This window comes from Piliocolobus tephrosceles, chromosome 7, assembly GCF_002776525.5.
Source record: "Piliocolobus tephrosceles isolate RC106 chromosome 7, ASM277652v3, whole genome shotgun sequence".
Taxonomy (NCBI): domain Eukaryota; kingdom Metazoa; phylum Chordata; class Mammalia; order Primates; family Cercopithecidae; genus Piliocolobus; species Piliocolobus tephrosceles.
The window spans coordinates 97,035,081-97,060,807 of NC_045440.1; the positions used below are offsets into that span (position 1 = coordinate 97,035,081).

Sequence of the window (25,727 nt, forward strand, 5' to 3'; positions counted from 1 at the left end):
CTTTAAAGAAAGGGAAGTCACGCCTCCCTCACCATTATGGCTTAAAAGGCCAACTTAGAGTAGTGTAGTTTTTGAGCCATACTGTTGTTTTCAAACCTGGCTGTGTGTCCTTAGTTAAGTTGCATAACCTTGCTCTGAGCGTCAGGGGCCACACTTGTAAAATGGGGATGAAATATCCACTTATATGGGGTTATGAAAATTAAATGAATGTGTGTGAACACGTTTAGCAGAGTCCCTGGAGCACAATGTACAATTCGTGTCAGTTACTTCTCTCCCAGCAATTTTATCCAGCAATCAAGGTTCTCTGTCAGGGTCAGCAGAACATGTGCAGGGATATATATATATTGGATAGTCACAAGGATTGAGAGAACTTCTAGTATTTGGGAGGGGGAACAGTTAAAGGATACTAAATGTATTGTGACATATGTGACAGCGCTGTACAACATAAAGTGAATTGTCTTCTACACAGTCGTTTGCGTACACACGCACAAGTGCTGGTGGTGCCTCCCTTGGGAATAACTGCAGTTTTTAAAATCCTCATAAAACTACTATCTTCCCACATCACACTTTTTCCTTACCTCTGGGATTCACTTGACTCTTGGTTCTTGTTATGTAAGTGTTTATCCTTTTGAGACAATCTACCTGAAGGTATAAAGCTTAACAATTACTTACTCTTTAATGATTGAGGGATCTTGCCACTATTACTATAAAATCTGCTAAGGCTGTGCAGCAGGATAAGACCAGATCTTTCCACAGTACCTGACCAGACATATTTCTAGCTTTGGAGAGAAATTAGTCATGTCCCTAACTATGGTTACTTTCAAATACTTCATTATGTTGCCTGATTTTATCTCTTAATAGCTGTGTGGCCACATACTTTTGCTAGGCCTCAGTTTCCTTATCTATGTGTAAAATGAAAATATCAATACATTAATCTGTCAGGATTATCTGTCATGAGGATTAAGTTCATCTTTTTAGATAATCTGTGTTTAGCTCAGTGCATGGGAAGTATTAAGTGCTTAATAAACATTAGTGGTTATTATGATGTGATTTCATTGTATGCTACTGTCTTCTAAGTTATATTTGTTATTGAATGAGGATGTCGTATGCTCTGTAATTGAGAAGGATAAAAGCATTGGAAAAATGGACATTAGGTAACATACATACCTGTTTCATGTTAGCTTCAGTTTAACTTCATCTTATGTGTGGGTTTGAAATAATGAAATTAGTGAGGGAGTTTCTCTGGAAATTAGAAAAATAATTATGGTATTTTGTTTTAAATCATGATTCTAGGTCCTTAAATAGATTTCTCTTCCTCTATTCTGATATAAAAAGTCACATTCTTCTGAAATTTCTTTTTACATCATATTCTGTCAAGGCAGTCAATAAATTGCAGCAGTGAAAGTATAAGAATTGAATGTGAATTTTAACAGCTTGTCCAAAATAATAGAAGAACCATAATCTGAACCTCAGACTGTGGCTTCGTCCAAAAATGTTAACAATTTTATTTCTTCCACTAATTTCATAAAGAGACAGAAATCACATAATGAATTAATAACAAGTTTCACTTTATATAAAATCATAAGCACCATTAATAGAATTAGTACTTACTAAATCTTACTCATTTTTTGTAATGATTTGTCACTTTTAAGTGGGGCATTACAATGATAGCTCTATCTTCCTCCATAAAGATGGAAAGTAACGACTTCTTAAATGAGAATTTATTCTATGCTCTTTTGTAATGATTAACTCCAGTACCTTATATTTATTTTATAAGGATTTTAGTTGGACAATTGTTCAGTGCAATTCTTTCAGTAAAACTTAAAAAATATGTCTTAAAGTTTGTTTTGCAAAGACTAGTTGTCTAAGAGAACAAGGAGATAGGATACTTTTGGGATGTTATGACATATAATGTTATGACATTATAACGAGTATGTGAGAAACAGTGCTTGGGTACTGTCTCATGCTTCAGAGATCCAGCAAGAATTAAAGATTACAGAGGATTAGATACCTTGCAGTGAAGTCTGAGACAGGTGTGGATTTGTCAAGTAGTTCTTTTGTTAGATGGCCCTTAGGCCAATTCCCTGTTAAACCGTAGTGTTTAAATCTCGTGTCTTTATCACCATCATTAAAAGTAAAGTTAGATACTACCTAATCATTTTCCTATTTGAAAAAGCTCATTTCTAGCCTGGGCAACATGGTGAAACCCTATCTCTACAAACAAAACAAAACAAAACAAAAATTAGCTGGGCGTGGTGGCATGCACCTGGAGGCTGAGGTAAGAGGATCACCTGAGCCTAGGAGGCAGAGGTTGCAGTGAGCTGTGATCATGCCACCACACTCCAGCCTCCACCCTACTCACTCAACAGAGTAAGACTCTGTCTCAAAGGAAAACCAAAAACTTATTTTCCCACATTTTAGAATAAGTAGGCTGGGCACAATGGCTTACACTGGTAATCCTCGCACTTTGGGAAGCCAAAGTGGGAGGATTGCTTGAGGCCAAGAGTCCAAGATCAACCTGGCTAACACAGCAAGACCCCATCTCTATTAAAACATAAATAGTATTTTTATAAATAAATGCTTGTGCATATGTCTTAGAAGTTTGTTAGCCAAAGTAGGGCAAGGAAAACTTTTGTCTCAAGCTCAGAGTATAATAATTACCTTTAAGATACCCTCATATTTACTCTGCATTCAGATGTTGGTAAACTTGGACATACTGAATGCCTTTAGTTTGAAAAACTCAAGCTTTAGATTTAGAAAACACCAGAATCTATTAATTCACATTCAAAGAAGCCCACCTCTCCTTAAGAGGCATCTGCCATTAAACAGTAGAATCAGCCTTTGTTAGCACTTGTCCAACAAAAATGGTTACTTACCTAGAGGAGATTGCCTTTCTGTGGATTTGTGTACTTAAGTGATCATCAATTTGTCTATGCTTCATTTCTCCTCGATTGAGAACTAAGGAGACAGACAAGGACAGGGAAATGGACAGACAGACTGATTGATTGATTGATTTGTTAATAATGATTTTTACTTAATTTCCCTTATTGGCTTTGGAACTCCAGTTCACCATCATATCATTGGGGCATACTTCTGGCCACCTGTATTGCATTGCTTATGGATACTTGCTAGCCTTCCCTGTTCTCTCCCTCTTGACCACATTAATTGCCAGTAGAAAATGTCTCCTGATACTGCTGATTCAGTTGTTTTGATCCTGTTTCGTTTGTATACATCATGTTCCTTCTCTCCCAGCAACAAAAGCCCTGCATGCCCTTGTTCCCTGACACTAGCAATCTTAAGTGCTAACTAGCCATTATGAGCTAGGATTAAACCAGCCCTGGAGGTGAGCATTGTGTCAGGTTGCACCTGAGGTCCAGTTATCAATGATTGTTAACATTTCTTTTCCCTGGTTACCATTTGAATTAAATTTTTTATTGAATTTAATGTTTTATATTTGTTCTTATACTTATTTCCAGAGTTTTATGTCCATAATACAATTTCTAATTTATTAAAGGGGGGGGGGAATGTGCCATATATTTCTTTGGGGTCCTCTGCAGTGAATGGGTACTTGGGTGACTTAAGTATTTTTTTGGCTTAGATGATGCCTCAGCTCACAGAGATTATATACCTAGGAACTGCTGCCTTTCAGACTCCTCTTTAGTAAGCAGCCTTAATTCAAGTTCATCTGTTGTGAATAAACTGTGTTTAGCATTTTAGATGTAGTTCTATTACCAGATGGAACACAATTTATCTTGTGACATCATTCCTATTGCCCCAGATTTCTGTAGAGAAGTTACAGTTTTTCAGTCTTAACTAATCCCAAAACCAGGACTAGTCCAGTCAGCCTGCACTGCTTCCTCAGCCCTGGCATCCCATTTACTTCAATTCAACAGTTCATAGTCCTCGTTGCCTCTAGCCTAGGTTTCTCCCAACCTGGAGTTCACCATCTGGTTTATCTTCAGCAGGTCTGATTGGGCCTTTACAGCTTTAGGGACTGTTCTCTTTCCATTCCCAAGCCTTTGCTCAGCAAACTCCCAACCCTTTGGGATAGCTGACTCCCAGGCCCTGGCTCCCCCTCCCTCTAGTGCTGCCCCTGTAATCTTTTTAGACAAAATCATGGTCCCATCTTTCCCTGTTTAAAAATCTCCGTTAGCCAATAAATACTTTAAAACATATCACCTTTCTCCTGCTTTAATTGATAACTTAGCTGTAATTCTTCACAAGGATTGTGACTTTCCATAAAATGAAATTAGTATGGTATGAAAGATAACACCAAAGCTAGTTGACATTGGTATTTCAGTAGATGCCTGTCACCTATAAGAAAGTACTAGCTGGACTCCAGGGTCCTTTGTAATGGAGTAAGTCTACTTTCCCACCTGTTTCCCTCCCTCCATACACAGCACACCCAACACCCAACACCCAACATGCCCTGACAGCTTACGTGTCCCACACATAGGCAGGGCTGCCATCTCTCAGACTGGAAGGCACCTCCCGCCACCTCCTGCCCACACATGATGCCACCCTTGGCGTCCTTCACAATCCATTTGGATGGTTCCCCTCCAAGATACCTTTCTCAATTGTTCCAAGAAGCACAGAGGAAGAAATGTTTATGTCCTTCCAAATACTTATTATTGTATCTCACATGTCATAATATTTGTTTCTGTGTCAGCTTCTTGAGGCCAGTAATCTTAATCATCCCAGGATAGACATCCAGTAAATGCTGAATGAATGGAATGCATGAAATCATTTATTCAATAAGAACTTTAAAATCACCTTTCTTTTCCTTAGTTGATATCTCACCCATAATTCTTGATGAGGATCATAACTTTCTATAAAATAGATGAATGTGGTATTAAAGGTAATACCTAAGCTACTTAACATTGGTCTACTGTGTAACCTGGGATTAAACTTTTTATCGGGAAAGATGATCCTTAACAGTGACTTATCTAAATATGAACCTGTAGGTCTTTATTTCAAGGACTCATATTAAGGGTAATGAGGGAGAAGATGGGAGGAGGAGAGGGACAATTAACCTAGAAGCCTTAGGAATCATAATAAAGGTTAGACATTCCTGGCTGCCTGACCCCAGGGAGAAAGACTTGTCTAAAAGATTATAGGCAAGTGAATGGAGTTTGCTTTGGTTTCTTGAAGTTACCACTCCTCTGGTCAAGTTCGTGTACTCAAATATTAAATTGAGACGGAATCGGAGTCGGAGTCCAGAAATTCTTTGGAGTGCAAACTTTTTTTTTTTTTTTTTTGAACTCAGGGCTTTCCTGACACTTTCCCTGCTGTTAAGACATTGTCTCTTTGGGTAGTTCCCTATCCTAGCTGAAACAATGCTCTGCAGAAGAAGCCAAGGTGTTTGAAAACTTGTTGGGCTTTTAGATATTTACTGATGGTCTCAATAGCCCTGTGTAGCCAACACTCTGCAAGGGGAGAGGGAAGTCGCTGCCAGTGGACCCTGTGGGTCAGGCTGAGACTCCCCGCTCATGTTACCTGAGTCACTGGCCTACTCTGCCATATCATCTTGCTCATTCTTACCACCTACTATGGCAAGTGGATGCCTGCTGTGTGCCAGGGCATTGTGCCAGGCACCAGAGCTACCTTGGGGAAATGAGGTAGGACTTGTGCCCTAGGGAGCTTTCTTACTTTAAGCTGTACATTTGGTATTTTCACAATATGTGGTCGGTGCTATGCTGGAGCATCGCCTAAGTTTAGCAGAGAGCGAGGAAGACTTTGCCTCCCTAAGCTTGTCTGTTTGTGTCCTTATTGGAGAATGTATAATAGCAGTCTTGACCTAGAGCCAACATTCCAGAAGTCCTCATACCTACTTCCACTCTGCCTCTATTTGTGTGTGACTGTGGGCAAGATAAACCAAGAGCTTAATTTTCCTCATCCTTCAAGCAAAGATAATATTTGCTCTGCCTTCCCTCACAGAACTGTGGAGCAGTTAAATAAAATACCAGCGGTGAAAATTCTTTGGAGTGTTCAGGGCACTGCAGACTGGGGCATTTTGTTGTTAGTAGCTGCAGTAGGAAAGAAGTCAAGGAGGTGTCACACACAGCATCACAATGGAAAGCTTTAAGTCTTCTTGTTTTTTGTTGCTGTGAACTGAAATATCTTAGTTGAGCAAGTACCCTTAGACCAGGAAGAGTCAAGATGAAGTTTGGGCAGCCCAGACCACAAGTCATGATCTCTCCTGAGAAGCAGGAACCACACTGCAGCCTCACAAAGCTGTAGGAGACAGTTACAACCCCACCAAGGGGCCAATCACAGGTGAATACCCGGGCTTTTTTGAGGTCTGTCAGAGACAGTTCCTATATATGAAAAACATTTCCTTCAGGGCAAGGCTATACTAAGATAATGTCTCATTGTCCTTTTTTATCTTGATCCACTCAAGAATAAGGGCCATGTCTCTTCATCTCCAACCTCAAAGAGTCCCTACCCAATGATAGGCATTAATTAGATGAAGGAATGAGTGGACATAAATGAAGGGCATTTAAACATTGTGAACTCATGATAATAACAGACACTTCCTCTATGCCAGGAACTGTTTTAAGTGCTTTACACGTTTTCAGTTATTTAATCCTCACACAAACCTATGAGGTAGAACTATTATCATCCTCTGTTTACTGAGGAGTAAACTGGGGCACCGAGAGGTTAAGTAATCTGCCCAGGGTCACACAGGCTGGTGGTCTGGCCCCAGCCTGTACCAGTCACTGCACTGTATGGTCTCCTGTAGGGGAAAGAGCTTGTACTTTGGGGCCAGGCCCTATCAGTAAAATGCAGATTATGATCATTTCCTGCTTTAGAGTGTTACGAAGATTCAGAGGGCTAACATGCAAAGCCACTAGAATATAGTGGCCGTCCATGGATACTAGATCTTGTCCCTCATTTGGGGTCCACTCATCTGGACTCTGCAGCCAAGTTCTGTTTCATGATTAACTATGGAAACCTCAGCATGTGGTTAAATCTCTGGATTATTCGGGATTCAGAGAAGAGGGACTCACAGCAGACCTTACAGAATGGCCCTGTGTGCTCAGGTTGCCCTGTGGCCAGAGGGGAGTTTGGCGTCCTCACCTGTCAGGGATTCTGTTGTTTTTGTGCACTACCACCACAGACTGGTAAGGGGCTATTCTAGATGAGGTGGGGACACCCTCTCTGCTCTCAAAACTCACAGTAGAGTGTGACATTGGGGCCTCTAGTCCGATAGGACTCACATGGCTTTGTAAACTCAGTCTCCTATCTCCTAATCTTTGATTGCAGAAGTTTGATCTTCCCATACTGCGTATTTTCAGTTTATCCAAAGACCTCACTGTCTTTCATTAATACATTTTTTTCCTAATTAGACAAATATAAAACTGCCAACTTTTCAGACCCAACTGCTAATTTATTCCATTTAATCAACAGTTTCCCCCCTCTGAAACTAGGCCATCCATTTGATCCTCTTTTTCTAATAAAATTGCTCAAAATTTACAAAACTGCCATTTCATTGGTTTTATATCCTAATATATTACCCATTTAGTTATAAATTTAGTGCTGATGTACATTTTCAAGCATTTTGATTGGTAGATAATTTTAAATAGAGACGAATTTACTGATTTGTCATAGCCATTTATTTGTGGTTAGTAATAACCCATTAATTAAAATTTTAATTAATGTTTTCAAAAAGAATGATGTATTCACATCGCTTGAAATCCAAGATACATCAAAGGGTATGTGGTGAATACCTCTCTCCATACTTCTCACCAACCCCTCATTTTTCCTCTTTGGAGAAAACCAGTGTCACCATTTTTTGGGTGGATTTCCAGTGACATCCTATGCAGGTATAAGCATACATTATAAGCTACATACCCATACACATTCCCCCACCTTGTTTTGCACAAGTAGTTGCTTATTATACTCACTATTCTGCAATTTGCTTTATTTACTTAGTGACATCTTTTAAATTATTATGAATCAGTTGATTCTTAAAAAGCTTCCTTGTTTTTTTTAATGGCTGCCTAGCTTTCCATTGCAAGACTGGACTGTAATTTCTTTACTTAGTCTCTTTTTGGTGGACATTTTGATTGCTTCCAACTTTTTAAGAATACACGTAATACCATAGTGCACAATGTGGGATATATGTCATTTTTGCATGAATGAGAGTTTATCTAAAGAATATATACCCGAAAGTAAAATTGCTGAGTCACAGAGTATATGCATTTGTAGACTTAAAATATTGGCAAATTGCCTCCATAAAGACAATTTATTTATACTGCTACCAGCAATGTATGAGCATATGCCTATTTTCCTGTTTCTTCATATCCTCCCCAGCTCAGTCATTAAAGGTTTACCTTTATCAATAAGGTAGATTTTAAAAACATTCTCTGTTTTAACTTACCATGAGTGAGGCTGACCATCTTTTCACTTCTGAGAGCCTTAGATTTTTTACTCTGTGAACGAACTCTTCATATCCTTTGCCCGAACTCTTCATGTCCTTTGCCCGTTTTTCAGTAAGGTAGGCTTTTAAAATAGTCTCTATTTTAACTTATCATGAGTGAGGTTGACCATCTTTTCAGTTCTGAGAGCGTTAGATTTTTCACTCTGTGAACAAACTATTCATATCCTTTGCCCATTTTTCAATAAGGTAGACTTTTAAAACAGTCTCTATTTTAACTTAACCATGAGTGAGGCTGACCGTCTTTTCACTTCTGAGAGCGTTAGATTTTTTACTCTCTGAACAAACTCTTTATATGCTTTGCCCATTTTTCTATTTAGACTTTTTTACTTTGTAAACAAACTTCATATCCTTTGCCTGTTTTTCTGTTTGTTTTTCTGTGTTCATTTGTTGTTCTTCCTGTTAGCTGATTTTGGGGAAAATGCTTTGCATATTAAGGAAATTAGTCTTTTGTCTTGATATGAGTTATAAATTTTTTTCCCCAAGTTGACCTCTTTTCCTTTGATTTTGTTACAGATTTCTTTGCCATGTGAATTTACCACTTCATGATTGTTGATTGCTTTGTTTTGTTTTGAGGTTCATTTTTTTTTTTTTAATTCTCCAATGTCTTCCAGTATTTTTTTGAATCTTTAATTTTAATTTTTTGAATCTTCCAGAATATATTTATTATAAAATATGAGTTACAATCAACCTTCTTTTCCTATGCAACAGTTGTTAATTTCAACCTTGCTTTTAATTTGTAACCTACATATTGTGTGTCCTGTCAATGTCTCTTATACCAACCCTGTGCCTCCTCTAACATAAGTCAGGCTGATTTAGGGTGACAGATCATTTTTTCATGAGACAGCTTGGCTTGGGGGAACAATCATTGTCTTCAGTGTCTAGCAGACCTGGTTTTGAATGCCAACTTAGCAATGTCTTACCTACACAACCTCAGACAAGTTACTTAATCTTTCTGAACTTTTGCAACCTCATTTTGTAAAATGTGGTTGATACTACTTCATTTTGCAAACTTGTGATCATTAGAGATAATGTTTATAAACTGCCTGGTCAGTGCCAGGCACACAGTGGATAGATAAATGGGAGCTATTACTGTTGTCATCATCATTCCCAATGTCAATAATGTGATGTCAGTCTGAATGAGGACATTGTGTCCCCTCAGTGTGCAGCCATTCTTAAGTAAAAATTGGTGTTCCTGGAAATTGGATGTTGGGCCTCCCTACCTAAGCCAGAAGGCATCATAAGTACCCTCATAAAGATCAGGCTGGCATTTTGAGGGCCACATTTATAACCTCTGGGCAGATATTCAATTGTTAGGTGTCTATTAAAAGTGCACTTCACTGGAAGGTGTAGTGTGTGTGATTATGTAGTCTGGTTTTATAATTAGATCTATGAAATTAGCAGTCAGCATTAGTTTGTTGGTTCCTTTTTGGACATGTAATGATCTAAGAAGTACTGTATGATCTGTATAATCTCTTACTTCAGAACCTATGTTCAATCCTGTCATACATGTAGCAGTCCCCTAGTTTTTAGAACATGGAAGTCTTCCTTCCTCTAGGTTTTCTATTTGGATCTGAAAGTAAATGCTCAATGTTGTTTTTCTATTTTCAGGGATGACTCTGTTCCAGAAGACAACATCTGGAGAGGCATCCTCTCTGTTATTTTCTTCTTTCTTATCATCAGTGTGTTAGCTTTCCCCAATGGTAAGTAACGTCATGCATTACCACATTTCTCCTATGTATTGTGCCTTTCTGGTTTTTTTGAGATGTGAGTCGTCTAGAAGATGGAGTAAAGAAATAATCTGAGTTTTGTGTAGTGGTTAGGGGCACAGGCTCTGGAGGCAGACTGCCCATTCTGCCACTTCCTAGCCCCAGGGAAGCCTCCCAAGAGTGCTGACAATGCTTCAGTTTCTTCTATAAAATGGAGATAACAGATAGGTACGGTTGTGAGGGTTAACTAAATGGGTGCACGTTAAACACTATGAACATGACTGACAAATTATAAGCTCTCAATAAATGTGGTTCTTTTTGTTGCTGTTTTTGTTATTATCAGTTGGGTCATAAAATACTCCATTACTGCTGAGTTCTTCTTTTTTGCTAAGGACAGGGTCGATGCTGTAGTGAGTATTACTTAAATAAGTTGTCCCAAGTGATCTTTTATCACCATAAGCTTTGCTGATTATGCATTTGGGATATGAATTTTCATCAGCAGGAAAAAAAGACAAGGATTACTATGAATTTTACCCCCGTCATGATTATGGAGTGAGTGAGGCAAAGCTTTTGTTTAAAAACCAAGTTTGGTGTTCTGCCATGCTCACAATTCATCCCTTTCCTCTGAATTCTTCCTTAAAAGTTGCTTTCTTTTTTCTTATTCCCTTTCAGTAACTGCCTACTAGAATATTCTCTACTTGTTCTCCGTAGCCATTTCTAAATGCTCACTCTTGTCTTATATATATATATATTTTAACACCTATGACATTTGGAAATTGTTCCAGTCTTTCTTAGGGTTATTCTCCATGGGCCGGCTCTACTCGGGTTTTAAATATCATGCTTTAAGATGCGTTTCTTCTGTAACTGTTCATGCTATTCAGTAGGCTATAATGTGTAATATAAGAAGCTCATTGTGAATGTTATCAGATGCTACCTGGAAATGTTCCATGTCAAGGCCTTCAGGCTTCCTAAGATGGTGGCAGTGGAATTTTATCCTATTTTTTTTGAGATACGAGTCATCTAGAGGATAGAGTAAAAACAACAGCCAGGTGTGGTGGCTCACGTCTGTAATCCCAGCATTTTGGGAGGCCGAGGTGGGTGGATCACCTGAGGTCGGGAGTTCGAGACCAGCCTGACCAACATGGAGAAACCCCGCCTCTACTAAAAATATAAAATTAGCCAGGTGTGATGACACATACCTGTAATCCCAGCTACTCGGGAGGCTGAGGCAGGAGATTTGAACCCGGGAGGCAGAGGTTGCAGTGAGCCGAGATCACGCCATTGCACTCCAGTCTGGGAACAAGGGTGAAACTCCATCTCAAAATAATAATAATACTACTAATAATAATGCGAGTTTTCCATCGTAATTATGAACATGGACTCTGGAGGCAGACTCATACGTAGCACTATGTTTACAAGAACGTAGTGGTTTTAGTATGTAGCAGACTAGCATAATAATCATGCTGTTAAAACCATGACTCTGAATCCCTCAGAGAATGAATTGTTCTACATAGCCAGGTTATTTGGGAGCTGAGTTTAGCTCTCCAGCCACTCAAGCTTTTAAGTTAAAAAGAATTTTCTAATGAAAATCTGCGTACCTTATGCAGATATGTCAAATGTAGTTTGGCTTTTCCATAAGGATTGATGGTGCTGGTAATACACAGTTATCAGGGTATGAAGACAAGTTGTGCATAATATGGGTAAGTCATGGAATAAAGGGGTGTTGACCCTGCTGTAGAATTTTTAATTTTTTTTTTTTATATTTAGAGATGGAGTCTTGCTCTGTTACCCAGGCTGGAGTGCAATAGCTATTCACAAGTGTGATTATAGGGCACTACATCCTCAAACTCCTGGGCTCAAGCAGTCCTTCTGCCTCAGCCTCCTGAGCAGCTGGGACTGCAGGGATACACCACCACACCCAGTTATTTTTTTATATTTTTTGTAGATAGTGATGGGGTCTCACCATGTTGCCCAGATGGTCTTAAACTCTTGGCATCAGGCAATCCTCCATCCTTAGCCACCTAAGTAGCTGGGATTCCTGCTATCAAATTTGCTAAAAAAAAATCCCTGATGTCAAACAGCTTTTTGGCTATTTGCCAACTTTCCCTTCCCTCTTGTTGAATTTTAGGTTAGAGGAGTGCTTGGGTGTTATGTAGACCCTCCTCTCCTTCAAGAGTCCCGTGTTGTATATGGCATAAGTGGCCAGCCAAGGGTGGGTTCCCTGAGCTCTGGACCCTGGCCTTTCCATACAAAGGTGGCCTAAGAATACAACTCAAAGCAAGGAAAGGGCGAACTCTATCTCAGGTTCCATACCAACACAAGGCTGACCACCACCAAAGCAGCCGTTTGGAGCCTCTGAAACATGACTAGGTGACTATTCAGATGGTAGTGACAGTTTATTCCCCTTCCCCTCAGCCATTCTGCCTTCTGTATCCTGTGATCTGCTGCCTCCTTCTTTGTCATCACTCAATGCCATGACCATTATTGGTCTGTGCCCTGTATTCTTACTTGTCTTTTATTTCCCTTATGTTCTGTGTCCTGTCTTTTTGTTCCCTTATCAGTCAATCAGAGCATGATACATGCATATGTCCTCAGGAAACTGATCAGTGCAAAGGTATCAGGTCTGTTCTTTAAGTCTTCAGCTTTCCTTGACCTGTGTTACTTGTTGCTTAGTTCTCAAGGGTTACTTTTTCATGGCTTTGACGGTTTCTTTTTGGCTCCTTTTAAAAATTTTGCTGTTTCTGAGCCCAGAGCTGTTTTAGAAGTGTGAGGATTCAAAAAGAGTAGTCTCTCAATAGCTGTGATTTTATAGCCGTCCCTTCTCTAAGTCTTTAGCAGGAGCTGAGTATTGGGGCTTCATTAGCAGATGTTTTTCTTGAGGTACAAAAGGCACTGAAGGTTAAGGGGATTAAATCTATTTGATGTAACACTTTGTGTGATTTCTTCTGGCTTTGCCTCTCTGTTCCCCAATGAAGTCCTCTAATCTTCAAAGTTGACTTTACCTGCTCAATCTCTCGTTGTGGAACCGTGCTTTCGTTTTGATTCTGGAAAGATAAAACTGAAGCTCGGTTTTCTTATCCTGGCTGCATGGACTTTACGATACACACAAAGGGAGGAGGAGCCACAGAGCTCATTTAGTTCAGTCAGCTCGGTTTACCAGTGAGAAGGCTGAAACATGCCACCATGTCCCCCAGCCTTTGATGTCAGCCTGCTGGCAGGGCACGAGCTGTGCATTTTCCTTCCGCGGTGCTGCTCTGGTCGTATCTCATATTAGGTCCACTGCGGTATGCTTTATCTCTGGCTTTCTCCATAGTATGTTTCTGTCTCCTCCTGTTTCTCTTTTTTTCTGTCAGTCTTTGGCTTGTCTTTTCCCCCAGGGTGGGGTCTTAGTTGGCCTGGACATAGCGTGCTTTGCATCCCACAAAGGAGGTGGGTGGTGACTGAGTCGATGCTCTGATGTGTTGTCTGTGACTGGCAGGAGCTGACACATTGATCTAAGCCTTCCTACTGTATCCTGTTTCTACTCTATTTCTGCCCTACCGTCTTTTTTTTTCCTCCCGGGCACATACGCGCGCGCACACACACACAAACACACCATTCACCGAAAGCCAGACCATGCTAACAATAAGGTTTCAGATGGGTATAGAAGGTATGAACAAGGAGGATGGCAGTTCAGTGTCCTGTGCAGGAGGGATTGGGACATTAGTCAGCAAAAGGAGGACTTGAATTCTCTAGAAGCCATGTATACATAGCAAACATACTGTGTTTACCTCATTTGTTTTCTAAAGATCTGTTTATTCACACCTTACCAAAGAGTAGTAAAACTAACTTTTCCACATGAAAGAATGTTACTGAATATTTTCAAATTAGGGATGGCTTTGGAAGGTGCCAGTGGAGATGGTGGGGAGTTGGGAGGGCCCTGGGCAGGGTGCCCGTGAGGTGCGTGGCCTCCCCTGTTAGAGCCCGCTCTCAGGCCACAGGCCTCCCCAGGAGCCCGTGCTGAACGGCTGCCTCTGTGACTGGAGTGTATGTGCCCCTTCTCATTCAGTCTTGTCCCCTTATTTTCCATTCTCCCCACCCTTGGCACATATTCTCAACTCAAGTAATGAAAATGAATGGGAGAAATGGAGCCCAAACGTGCCCTCTCCTTCACAGACAGTTTTGGGGAAGTGCCTGCAGTGGATAGCATGCCCGGAACAATTTTTTGGCAACTTGAAATGCATTTATCCTTGACCTGGTAAATGCTGCCCTGCATGGCTGTATATAGGCCAAAAGTGGATTGTGTCCATTTGTCTCATCAAGTATGTGTGAGTTCATATATGTTATTTATGTGGTAGACTTGGTCAACTCCTACAGGAAGGGAGCTTTGTGATTCTTTTCGAAGAGTCGAAATAACAAAGAAGGCCCTTGACTTTCTCCATAGGGTTTTATAATAGGATGCTTTTGGCTACAAGTGATAGAAAATGCATTTCAAAATGACTTAAACCCTAAGGAAATTCGTTATTTTCTTACATAACAAGACGTTCTGAGATAGGGTGGTTGGCAAGCTGACTAATTCAGCAGCTCAGTGACCTGTGAAGAGCCAGCTTCTTTACCCCTTTCTGTTCTGCCGTCTTCTAGCCTGCAGTCTGCCCTGCTGGCCTTGAGACAGCTCCTGCAGTGCCAGCCATATAGTGGCAGGCAGTGGCCAGCAGATGAAGAGATCATCTCGTCTTGTGTGTCTTTACTTGAGTAGAGACCCCTTTTCTAACGATCCTCCAGCACACTTACATGTCTTTGACTAGGACTGGGCCACATGTCTCTTCTCAATCAGTTCCAGGGACAGAAATTTATAGTGTGTAGAGGAGTAGATGTTCAACAGATATTTGTTGGCTAGAAGAATGACAGGGGACTAGGATTATCTCCGCTGGTTTAGAATCCACTCCTGAGTTATATGGCAGAGGAGTGGACACTCAAACAAAATTTTGTGTCACAATCAACAGGGTGAGTGGCAGGATTAGGTCCCAGGATGGTTCTTTGCTTCAATCCCGTAAGCAGATGTGGAGGGAGAGGACTGGCAGTGAGAGCAGGGGACGGAGAGGGTCTGATGTCCGCTTTTACACTTCTTCTCTCCTGCCCTCTTTGCCTCTTCAGTTGTCCTCTTCATTCTCTTTTGGCTTCCTTACAAAAATGTTTTAATTGCTACCTTCATCCCATTATAGCAACTGACACTCAAGTGTATGTGTAATTTTAACTATACCACCCTATCACTGGAGTGAAATTTAGAAACCTATTTGAGTCTCCAGTTGCCTGGAGATTTCTTTCAACGGGAGTCCTTCTGGTGTATGTTTCCTGTTTCTGAGAACTCTCTTTAACTGTTGTTCATCCCCTTTCCACCTTACCACGCCCCCGAAACTAGCTCAGCCTCATCTGTACTTCAAGTGCCTGGCCGACAGTAACTTCTCATTAACATATGTTGAATTAAGTAATAAATCCACCTGGAAAAAGTTCACAGAACAAGCCCTCCTTTTTTTCTTTTTGTTGTCTGCAAGAGAAACACCACTCAGCACTTTTTTTTTTTGAGACAGAGTCTTACTATGTTGTCCAGGCTGGAGTGCAGTGGCGCGATCTCTCCTCACTGTACCCGCCACCTCCCAGGCTCAAGCGATTCTTGTGCCTCAGCCTCCTGAGTAGCTGGAATTACAGGTGCACGCCACCACGCCCAGCTAACTTTTTTTTGTATTTTTAGTAGAGACAGGGTTTCACTATGTTGGCCAGGCTGGTCTCGAACTCCTGACCTCAGGTGATCCGCCTGCCTTGGCCTCCCAAAGTGCTGGGATTATAGGCATGAGCCACCTCACTCAGCTGCACTCAGCACTTTTTTAAGGTCTTTGAGGAGAGTGGAAAACTAGTATTTCTTATTTTTCCTGAGTTTATCATTGTCCTTTGACTTCTCTTTGCTAAAATAATGGTAATCATGTCTCCTTGATGTTTAAAAGTGATCCAAAAGGTCACTATCTTCTAAATTTAAAAACAAAAACAAAAAGAGTTCCTTTCTCCTTCCATCCTGTGTCCCCTGCTTCACTACTTTTTGTAAAAAAAAATTTTCCAGCCCAGCGCAGTGGCTGGTGGATCACTTGAGGTCAGGAGTTCAAGACCAGCCTGGCTAACACGGTGAAACCTCATCTCTACTAAAAATACAAAACTTAGCCAGGTGGGGTGGCGCATACCTGTAATCCCAGCTGTTCAGGAGGCTGAGGTAGGAGAATTGCATGAACCCAGGAGGTGGAGGTTGCAGTGAGTTGAGATTGTGCCACTGCACTCCAGTGTGGGTAACAGAGCAATACTCCATCTCAAATAAATAAATAAATAAATAAATAAATTTTCTTTTCCTTAGGTTTGAAAGTTGCCTAGAGATCATTTTTTTCACCTTCTCAAATTTCCCTCAAAGAACTCTAACTAATAATAATCAAAAGGAGAAGCTGACTAAGAGGGTCTGCCAGGAGGCCTCTGGCCTGAGGATACAAATGTTAGCTGTTGGACAGGCAATGTCTGATTTTTATTAAAAGAATTGTATTTCCCTAAGGTGAAGTCCTGTAAACTTAATTTTTTATAGGTATAACTGTTTCTGGTGAGTCAGGCAATGATCTTATTTTCTAATTTCTGACGTAGATTTTAAAATGCTAGCTCTTCTCATGATGAAGACATTTGGTTTCTATTTCTTTTGAAATTAATCTTGCTCTTAATATCTGATTGAAAATGATGTATTTTAGGTCAGGCGTGGTGGCTGACACCTGTAATCTCAGCACTTTGGTAGGCTGAGGTGGGTGGATCACTTGAGGTCAGGCGTTTGAGACCAGCCTGGCCAACATGGTGAAACCTTGTCTCTACTAAAAATACAAAAATTAGCTGGGCATGGTGGCGCGCACCTGTAATCCCAGCTACTAGGGAGGCTGAAGCAGGAGAATCACTTGAATCTGGGAGACGAAGCCTGCAGTGAGCTGAGATCGTGCCACTGCACTCCAGCTGCGTGACAGGGTGAGACTCCATCTCAAAAAGAAAAAAAAAAAAGAAAAGAAAAAGAAAATGATGTAGTCTAGGTGGAAGGAACAATAAAGAAAATAAAACACATAGTTTTTAAATGTCCCTCATAAGAAAACCAAAACCCAGCATTTGTTGCTGCACCACTGCCCTAAGAAGTCTTCCCCAATTCTCCAACATAAGCAAGACAGTAAGTAACCGCACCACAGATCCAAATTCTCCCAGGCAACTTTCATCAAATCCGATATAAAGCACAGATAAGGAGTAGGAACTCCTGTGGAAGGCAATCATGAGGCGGAGCCCTTCTAATAACCTCAGAACCATAACAATGGTCAGAAGGAAAGGAAGCCTGCCTTAACAAGACCACTGGGAAAGTAGTCAGTAGTCTGTTGGGAAACAAGATCTGTGAGGAAGGCATTGAGATGACATGAACGTTCATAGGATGCTACAGGTGGGGCTCATGCCGGGCAGGTGATGCTGTGGAAGGCGGGGCTCCTCCTCAGTTGTGTCCCTACCCCTGGCACATACACCCTTAGGCTCTGACTGGAGTGGCCAGGTGCAGGTAACCTAGTGAGCATAAGTATCAGGATTTATAATCTAGAACACGCCAGCCTCATCCTCGATTTTTTTTTTTTTTTTGAAAAAGTAAAATGATACTTTTGCTGCTGTCTGATGGTAAAGATTGCACTGTTAGTGTATAATGCTACGAAAATGTACTTTCTAAAATACCACTTTAAAAAATTAGAGTTTTTAAAAAAAATTCAGAGTTTTTTTCCCAGGAGGCCATGGGCAGTTATGACAAGCCTCACATAAAGATTTGATGGTTGAAATCAAACCTAGACTGGGTTTTGAAGTTAGTTACTGAAAGGCTCATCTTACATTCCAGGGCCTTATCTCACTTTTTGTAGGCAAGAGTTACCAGTGGTTCCCACCTCCCTGGATTAGGGTGGTCCCTGGCTTTTATCTTTAGAGCCATCAGTTCCCTTGCTCTTCCTGAGCCAGCTTATTGCATCAGCTCTAAACACCCCTAGCTTGTTTCTTTCCCCTCGGTCTCCTGGTTCTGAAACCAGTCCGGGCTCAACCCTCAGACACCCTCTCTAACCCTCTCCTCTTCCTGAGCTCACCCAGTTCTGTGAAAGTTCATAGGAAAGTCCCCAGGTGCTCCTTACGACTCAACCTGGTGACACAGGAGGCTCTGATGGAACTGAGGTAGATTCCATGAGCTGCATGACCTGGGGCAGGTTCCTCTGCCTCAGTATCCTTATCTGTAAAGTGGGAGTAATGATGACACCTTTGTCACTGAGTCCTTATGACACTGTGTGGGGGTGTCTCGTTCCACAGCCTGGTGCATAGTAAGTGCTCAGGAAGGTACTGCTGACTTCTGTCATTATGATTGCTCCTGAGAATAACATCATAGGATTTTTAAGTGCTGATTTTGTCACAAGCCAAATAATAGGTCATACAGTTTTAGAGTTGAACCTTATAAGAGGAAACTATACAGAAAACTAACGTCGCATTTTATGTCTAAAAAGTTAATTTTATGCTGTTATTTGCAACATAAAAACGAAGTAATATTTGCAAGCCAGGAGGCCAACAAAATGCAGAAGTCACTTACGGTGACAAGTCAAGAGCTATCACCTACCACGAGTAAAGAGGAGTATTTGGAAATGAAAATAACTGAAAAGATGACAGTTTTAGCCATGAGTTTCCCAATGACTTGACAAAACGTGATGGTTTCATATTACCTGGTGGGGGATCCTGGTTTATAACGTTCACTGTGACTTTCTGAGAAAGAAGCAGCTGATTTTGAAAAGGAATACAGGTATTCCTCACTGTCTGAGCCCTCGCTATTAGAACTCAGAAATCAAGCAGATTTAGATGAATTTTCAATAAACCCCTAACCATCTGAGTTCTCACTACCTGCCATCCAAAACACAGGGACCAAACACATTTGGATAAGGCAGAGTCTCTCATGAACCAAACTCACCATCCGAACTGCCACCTAGGAACTGATAGATATGAATGGTGGGGAGTTCTTATAACTGATTTTCGTAATAAGAACTTGACTCATCCAAAGAAAGTAGTTAAAATATGTTTCAGTGTGGTCTTTTTAAGAATATATAGATGATTTGGCCGGGCGCGGTGGCTCAAGCCTGTAATCCCAGCACTTTGGGAGGCCGAGACGGGCAGATCACGAGGTCAGGAGATCGAGACCATCCTGGCTAACACGGTGAAACCCCGTCTCTACTAAAAAATACAAAAAACTAGCCGGGCGACGTGGCGGGTGCCTGTAGTCCCAGCTACTCAGGGGGCTGAGGCAAGAGAATGGTGTAAACCCAGGAGGCGGAGCTTGCAGTGAGCTGAGATCCAGCCACAGCACTCCAGCCTGGGCCGCAGAGCGAGACTCCGTCTCAAAAAAAAGAATATATAGATGATTTTAGAATGAATTCAGAAATAAAAATTACAGTGAAATATTTGCCTCAGATAGGATTCAAGATTGCAAGCAACAGAAGCTGACTGTGCTCGTTAAAGAGCCTGTTAAAGACTAGGAGTGGCTCACAGTGTCATAGGCTTGCTTGGAAACCAGCCATAGTCTGAGCTTCCAGAAACAGGCACCACCCCCAGAACTGTTCTAAGGAGGAAACCCCAGCGAGCGTGGGCTATGGTCTGCCCCAGTGTCACTTCTGCAATGGATTCTAAGGGAGTGCCACTTTGGACGGCCACCACCTGACTACTGCCCCTACTGGCCAGGGCTAGAGAAACAGAGAGACTCGGTAGAGCTATGCCTACTCCCTTCACTGTCACTAGCTCCTGAGGCCAACACTGGCATGAGTGCCACTGCAGACCAGGCCCTACCTGTAAAGAAGGCTGGGAAACAAGCTCTGGTGTCTCTCCTGGGAACACGGGATTCATAACGTTGGAAATTCTGCAAGTGTAGGAAGGCTGTTCAAAAGGCGTGAGCAGCCCCGCACAGAACAGGTACTTACCAGAATGGTGCTTTTCCATAGCTGTGAGGTGTAAGGTCAAGGCTTAGCTTGCTTTCTTCTCCCTCTTCTGCTTTTTTACTGAAAAAAGAGAAAATATTGGCATATCACTTGTTGTAAGGGAAAGTTTTGTCCTATGAGACTTTTGTTTCAGTTGTGTGGAATCTGCTTGTGTCTGAACTGGATTGCCATGTCAGAGGTGTTTTGTCAGCACAGGTCATAATCAAAAGCCACACAGTGTTTCTTTTTCCTCCGTTATTTTTCAGTCTCTCTCTCTCTCTCTCTTTCTCTTTCTCTCTGTCTCTCTCATGCACACACACATATGCACACACACACATGCAAACGCACTCACACAATGATGACTGTGTTGTCCAGAACCTCTCTCCCTGGAGCTCCTGGACAGCTGGGACATTTTACTTGTTAAGGTACAATATGTATCACAGACATTTAAGCCTAGCCTGGTGACCCACTCACTGTCACAACATTGTTTCCATGGGAAATTATGTTCTGACTTCTCAAGACAAAGCTTTAAAAAAATCTTTGTGTGGAGAGTGGTGCCTGTGATGATTGTAGTGACAGTTGTTATAATGTGGAGAAAACATTTCAACCAAACTTTGACCTCAAAGTGTTTATGTGACAAAGAAAACAAAACAAAGCAAAAAAAAAATAATACTTTTAACAGTAGAGAGCTTTATCTTATTGTTATCTGTATGGAGATCAGCAGCACCTTAAGTTTTAGCCTTCTCTGAAACCAGTTCATTCTAACTTTATAATGTTATTTATCTGCAGGTCCGTTCACTCGACCTCATCCAGCCTTATGGCGAATGGTTTTTGGTGAGTTTTCATTAGCAGTGTAAAATGATGTTCTATTTTTTAAATCTTTTTTTCTGTTCATCACTTTAAGACTTTTACTTGCTACTCTTAATAGTTAAAACTTTATTCTAGCTTTTTACTTTTTGATGTTCCTAATATACGTGGTTTCTTAAAATTACTTGACACAAAATGAAGTGTTGATGATGACTTAAATTCTCTTACACGTGGACTGTTTCAACTCCACGTGCCTCCTTATGTTGTTGTCTCTTAATGTACACAGGATTTGACTTAAGCAAATATCTCTTGTTTTCCTTTGTGTGTTTTCGTATTGCTTTTTACTAGTGCAAGCCCAAGTACCTACTATGAGCACATTTGTCTTGTGAGCATCTGGGAGGGAACGAAAACAAAGCAATTCAGTTTCTTCAGTGTTACGAATGAGAGAGAACTCGGAAAGAGAAAGACTTCTGACAAAGAACCCTAATTTGAACTAAGGGTTACAAATAAGCATATAAATATTGGATGTCTTATTTTTACTTGATTTTATAGTCTAAATAGTGAAATCACCTAAATGGATTTAAAATGAATCTTCAGAACTTCGGATATTGGCTTCATCTGGCCTAAATAAGTCACCAAATGAATCATTTTAGGTTTGGTAAATGTAATCTTATGTAAAAATGTACAAGAACTCTAAGAAATTGCTATTTTGCTAAAGGCTGCCTATTATTCTTTCAGCCTTCAGAGCTTCTAGGTAACTCTTAGTCTCTTTGAACTGATTGGTGAGCTTTTCACTCAGCAGCCATTCACTGAGTGTGCTGTATAACAGGTGCTGCTCTGGGCCCTGAAGCCACCAGGGAAGACCAGACAGACAGGAGCCTGCCCTCAAGGAGCTGCCCTTCCACTTGGAGACAGGACAGTTAGTAAACAAACTATTACACAAATCAGTAATCAAAAAATGTCAACTATCTGAAGTTATTAGGAAGCTAGTTAAGACCGGGGGAGGTGACAGGAGCTGGTGTCTGCTTTAGCTTGAGGAGTGATGGGAGGCCTGAGGGAGTGATGCTGAGTCTGAAACTGTCATACAAAGAAGGATCCAAGCCTGCAAAGATTCTGGGGGAGGAGAGCATCCCAGGCGAAGGGAAAAGCTGCTAAAATAGCCCACAGCTAGAAACCGCTTCCAGGCCAGTGTGGCCCAAGCATAGTGAGCCCTGGGAGAAGAGTAGGAGAGAGGTCAGAGAGTCATCGGGCACAGATGTAATCATGGGGACTGTGGGCCAGGTAAAGAGCAGGGCATGAAGGGCAGGGGGAAATCACGGGAGGGTTTTTCCCAGAGTGACCTGATTCCATTTACGTTTTCAAAAAGATAGTCCTGGCTATAATATACATACCTCCCATTGATTTAATAGTGCTGTTTGAAGTTAAAAGTTATTTTCAGCTAGTTGGACACATCTGAATTCTTCCTATTTCAAATGATCTATGGTAGGTAATAAGCAGTTTTATTTCCTTCCTGAGAGCCTTTTGGGAGCATGGAGCCCTTTGATAATCCGATGAGACCTATAGATAGACCCATTCCCTATGTGTGCACCCGTGGACATTCACCATGCACAGTTCTGCGTATAGTGTCCAGGGCTTCACAGACCTCGAAGCCCAACCGAGAACTCCAGATTGAGAATCCCTGCACCACAGATTCTTTCTGTCTTAATGTAATTATTCAAGAGGATCATAATTATTAAAAAGTGTAGTGGGGGGCATTTGTGGTGAAAATCAGTAAAAAATGGGTGGTGCATAAGAGCAAACTGAAGGCAATTCTCATATCGACTTGCCTAAAAATGTGCATTCCCTGGGCCCTAGGATGCACAATTATGGGCTGGCCACATACCATCCGGGCCTCCTTTGAGCTCCCTGAGGCCTGGAGAGGGGTGGCCATTGGAAGGCCTGGCACTATAGCGCTTGCAGTGGATTTCATTCCAGCCACGGACGTGCTCTCCTCTGGAGTGGCTCACTGGAGATTAGCGCTGAGCCAAGTTTGGATGGACACTGTGATCCAAGGTCATTTGTATCACGGTCTCTAAATGTCCCACATAAACATTTTAATTCCAATGGGTTCAAGAGAAAGAAAAACCACAAAACCCCAGGTGATGGTTTCTGAAATCTCTCTAAAATGTATTGGACAGGCTTTTGCCTTCTAAAAGTGCATTGTTAACATTTCTTTTTTAAATTACACATAGTGATTATTAGGATAGCAATTATGAGATGACAGAACAATAAAATAATGCTTACAAGGGCTAATGTGGAGTGTAAGTCTCAAATAAGTGACCCTGGGCCACCTCTTGAACCTTACACCAGTAGTTCTGTCCACACACAGCCTTGCCCCCTCCAGTCCACTTAGTTGGCTTTTTAAAATGTTACCTAGATCATCTTATTTCCCCACTTAACTTACAATCAAATCTGAAACGTTGTCCGTGGCCTTTAAGCCTTTAAGCCCTGACTGTCACTTCAGGGTCACCTTGCTCCGTTCACCTCTCTGCTAGTGCTCTAGGCACATATTGGGTCCTAGACATTTCTCTTTTCAGAAACCGACCTGCACACCGTTCTCTACCTGAATGTCGCGTGCGATCCTCACACTCACCCCACACACCTTTTGCCTCGCGGTCCTTCAAGTCTCAATCTAAGTTAGCATCAGTTTCTCAGAGATAGTTTTATTGACCCCTCTCAATCTGAATTAGGACTGTGTATCAGACTATCTCATCAAAGGAAATCCCAGATTATAAGAGGAGTCTTAACAGGCTGTGCTGCAATCTTAGTGTCTGGTTTTGGCAATGCCATTCGAGTCTAATGTGTAACGTGTGTGTCTGACTATTGGATCTCTTCTAAACTTCAGCATGTTTTTGTTTCTCTCAGGACTCAGTGTGCTCTACTTCCTGTTCCTGGTATTCCTACTCTTCCTGAATTTCGAGCAGGTTAAATCTCTCATGTATTGGCTAGATCCAAATCTTCGATATGCCACAAGGGAAGCAGATGTCATGGTATGTACTTGTCAGCGGCCCCTTGGAGAAACTGGTAGATTCTTTCTTGGGTGTAAGAGGTGGTAGACTTGACATTTTGAATTGTTTCTTCTCTATATTTCCTGTGTAGTTACCTAGAAACCAGGTCTCTGGGAGGGTTGTTGAGTTGCATGGTTGTCCACAGGTGATAGAGTCCAGGGAAAGGAAATCCTCTCATTACGCAAAGGGGTCTGTGAGGAACAATACACACCTTATCGTCAGACAGCCTTGGGCGTGAATTCTGCCTCTGTTACTTGGTAGTTGTGGGACTTTGGGCAAAGTACTTGTTAGATTATTCCATTTTTTTGTAAGTTGAAATAGTAATACTTACTTGGGGGTTATTGTGAAGTGAACAAAGTAGTATTATCTGTGAGGCCTACTGCGAGGTCTGCCATGGTGCCCCCAACACCCCAGGCTCTGGGTCACGGCGGCTGCCCCTGCACCCGTCAGCGTCACCCTCAGCACCTGCACTCTCTGGCTCTGATGCCTTGGTCCTGCCCCACTGCTTGCCACAGAGAGGCCAGTTGTAATGATTTAGGCTATTTCATTTGTTACTATTATTTTTATTAAACCATACAAAAAAATTTTATTCTTGGCTAAAACGACTCTATTTTGGCTTTTGCTGAAGAGACTAATTATATGGGAAAAACCAATATTTTTCTCTTCACTGACAGTGAATGCTTCTGTGACCAGATGTGTGGGGTTTTCCCACACCAAGCAATTCTCCAACTTTCCTGACACCTGGAGTTAGCATCAGATCCCACTAGTTAAGGGCCCGTCCCATACGACTGCCCACATTTCAGATGCCATTCGCAAGTCCAGGCTGTCATCTGTGCTTCTGACCAATCAGCTACAAATCAGGGGTTCCCACAATATCCTCCTTGTGCATGATCATTTGCTATGATGACTCACAGAACTCAGGGAAATATTTAAGTTTGCCAGCTTATTGTAAAGGACATGATACGGGATACAGGCGAACGGCCAGATGGAGAGGTACCTAGGGCGAGGTCCAGCAGAGTCCTGAGGGCAGAAGCTTCTGTCTCTGTGGTGTTGGGGTACACCACCCTCCCAGCATGTGGATGTGTTCACTAACCTGGAAACTCTGAACCTGAGAGTTCAGAGATTTTTATGGAGACTATCACATAGGCTTGAACTTTTTTTTTTTTTTTTTGAGACAGAGTCTCACTCTGTTGCCTAGGCTGGAGTGCAGTGGCACAATCTCGGCTCACTGCAGCCTCTGTCTCCCAGGTTCAAGCAATTTTCCTGCCTCAGCCTCCCAAATAGCTAGGATTACAGGCACCTGCTACTACACCCGGCTAACTTTTGTATTTTTAGTAGAGACGGTGGTCTCACCATGTTGGACAGACTGGTCTCAAACTCCTGACCCCAAATGGTCTGCCTGCCTCGGCCTCCCAGAATGCAGGGATTACAGGCATAAGCCACCATACTTGGCCTTTTTTTTTTTCTGTTTTGAGATGGCGCCTCACTCTGTCGTCCAGGCTGGAGCACAGTGGCATGATCTCAGCTCACCGCAACCTTGGCCTCCCAGGTTCAAAGGATTCTCCTGCCTCAGCCACCTGAGGAACTAGGATTACAGGCATGTGCCACCACACTTGGCTGATTTTGTATTTTTAGTAGAGACAGAGTTTTAACATGTTGGCCAGGCTGGTCTCGAACTCCTGACCTCAAGTGATCAACCCATCTCAGCCTCCCAAAGTGC

General features: G+C 41.8%; 1 protein-coding gene across 2 annotated transcripts in view; it reads left to right on the top strand.

Moving 5' to 3' along the window:
* Positions 1-25,727, top strand: part of PTDSS1 (phosphatidylserine synthase 1) — a 69,622-nt gene that overhangs the window by 1,645 nt on the left and 42,250 nt on the right. Inside the window, exons 2-4 of one of the 2 annotated variants that reach the window (XM_023183966.2) lie at positions 10,052-10,143; positions 20,943-20,987; positions 23,865-23,989. In XM_023183966.2, coding sequence (XP_023039734.1) covers positions 10,052-10,143; positions 20,943-20,987; positions 23,865-23,989 — 262 coding nt within the window. The remainder of the gene's footprint in view (positions 1-10,051; positions 10,144-20,942; positions 20,988-23,864; positions 23,990-25,727) is intronic. The other variant, XM_023183967.3, reaches the window with a different exon arrangement.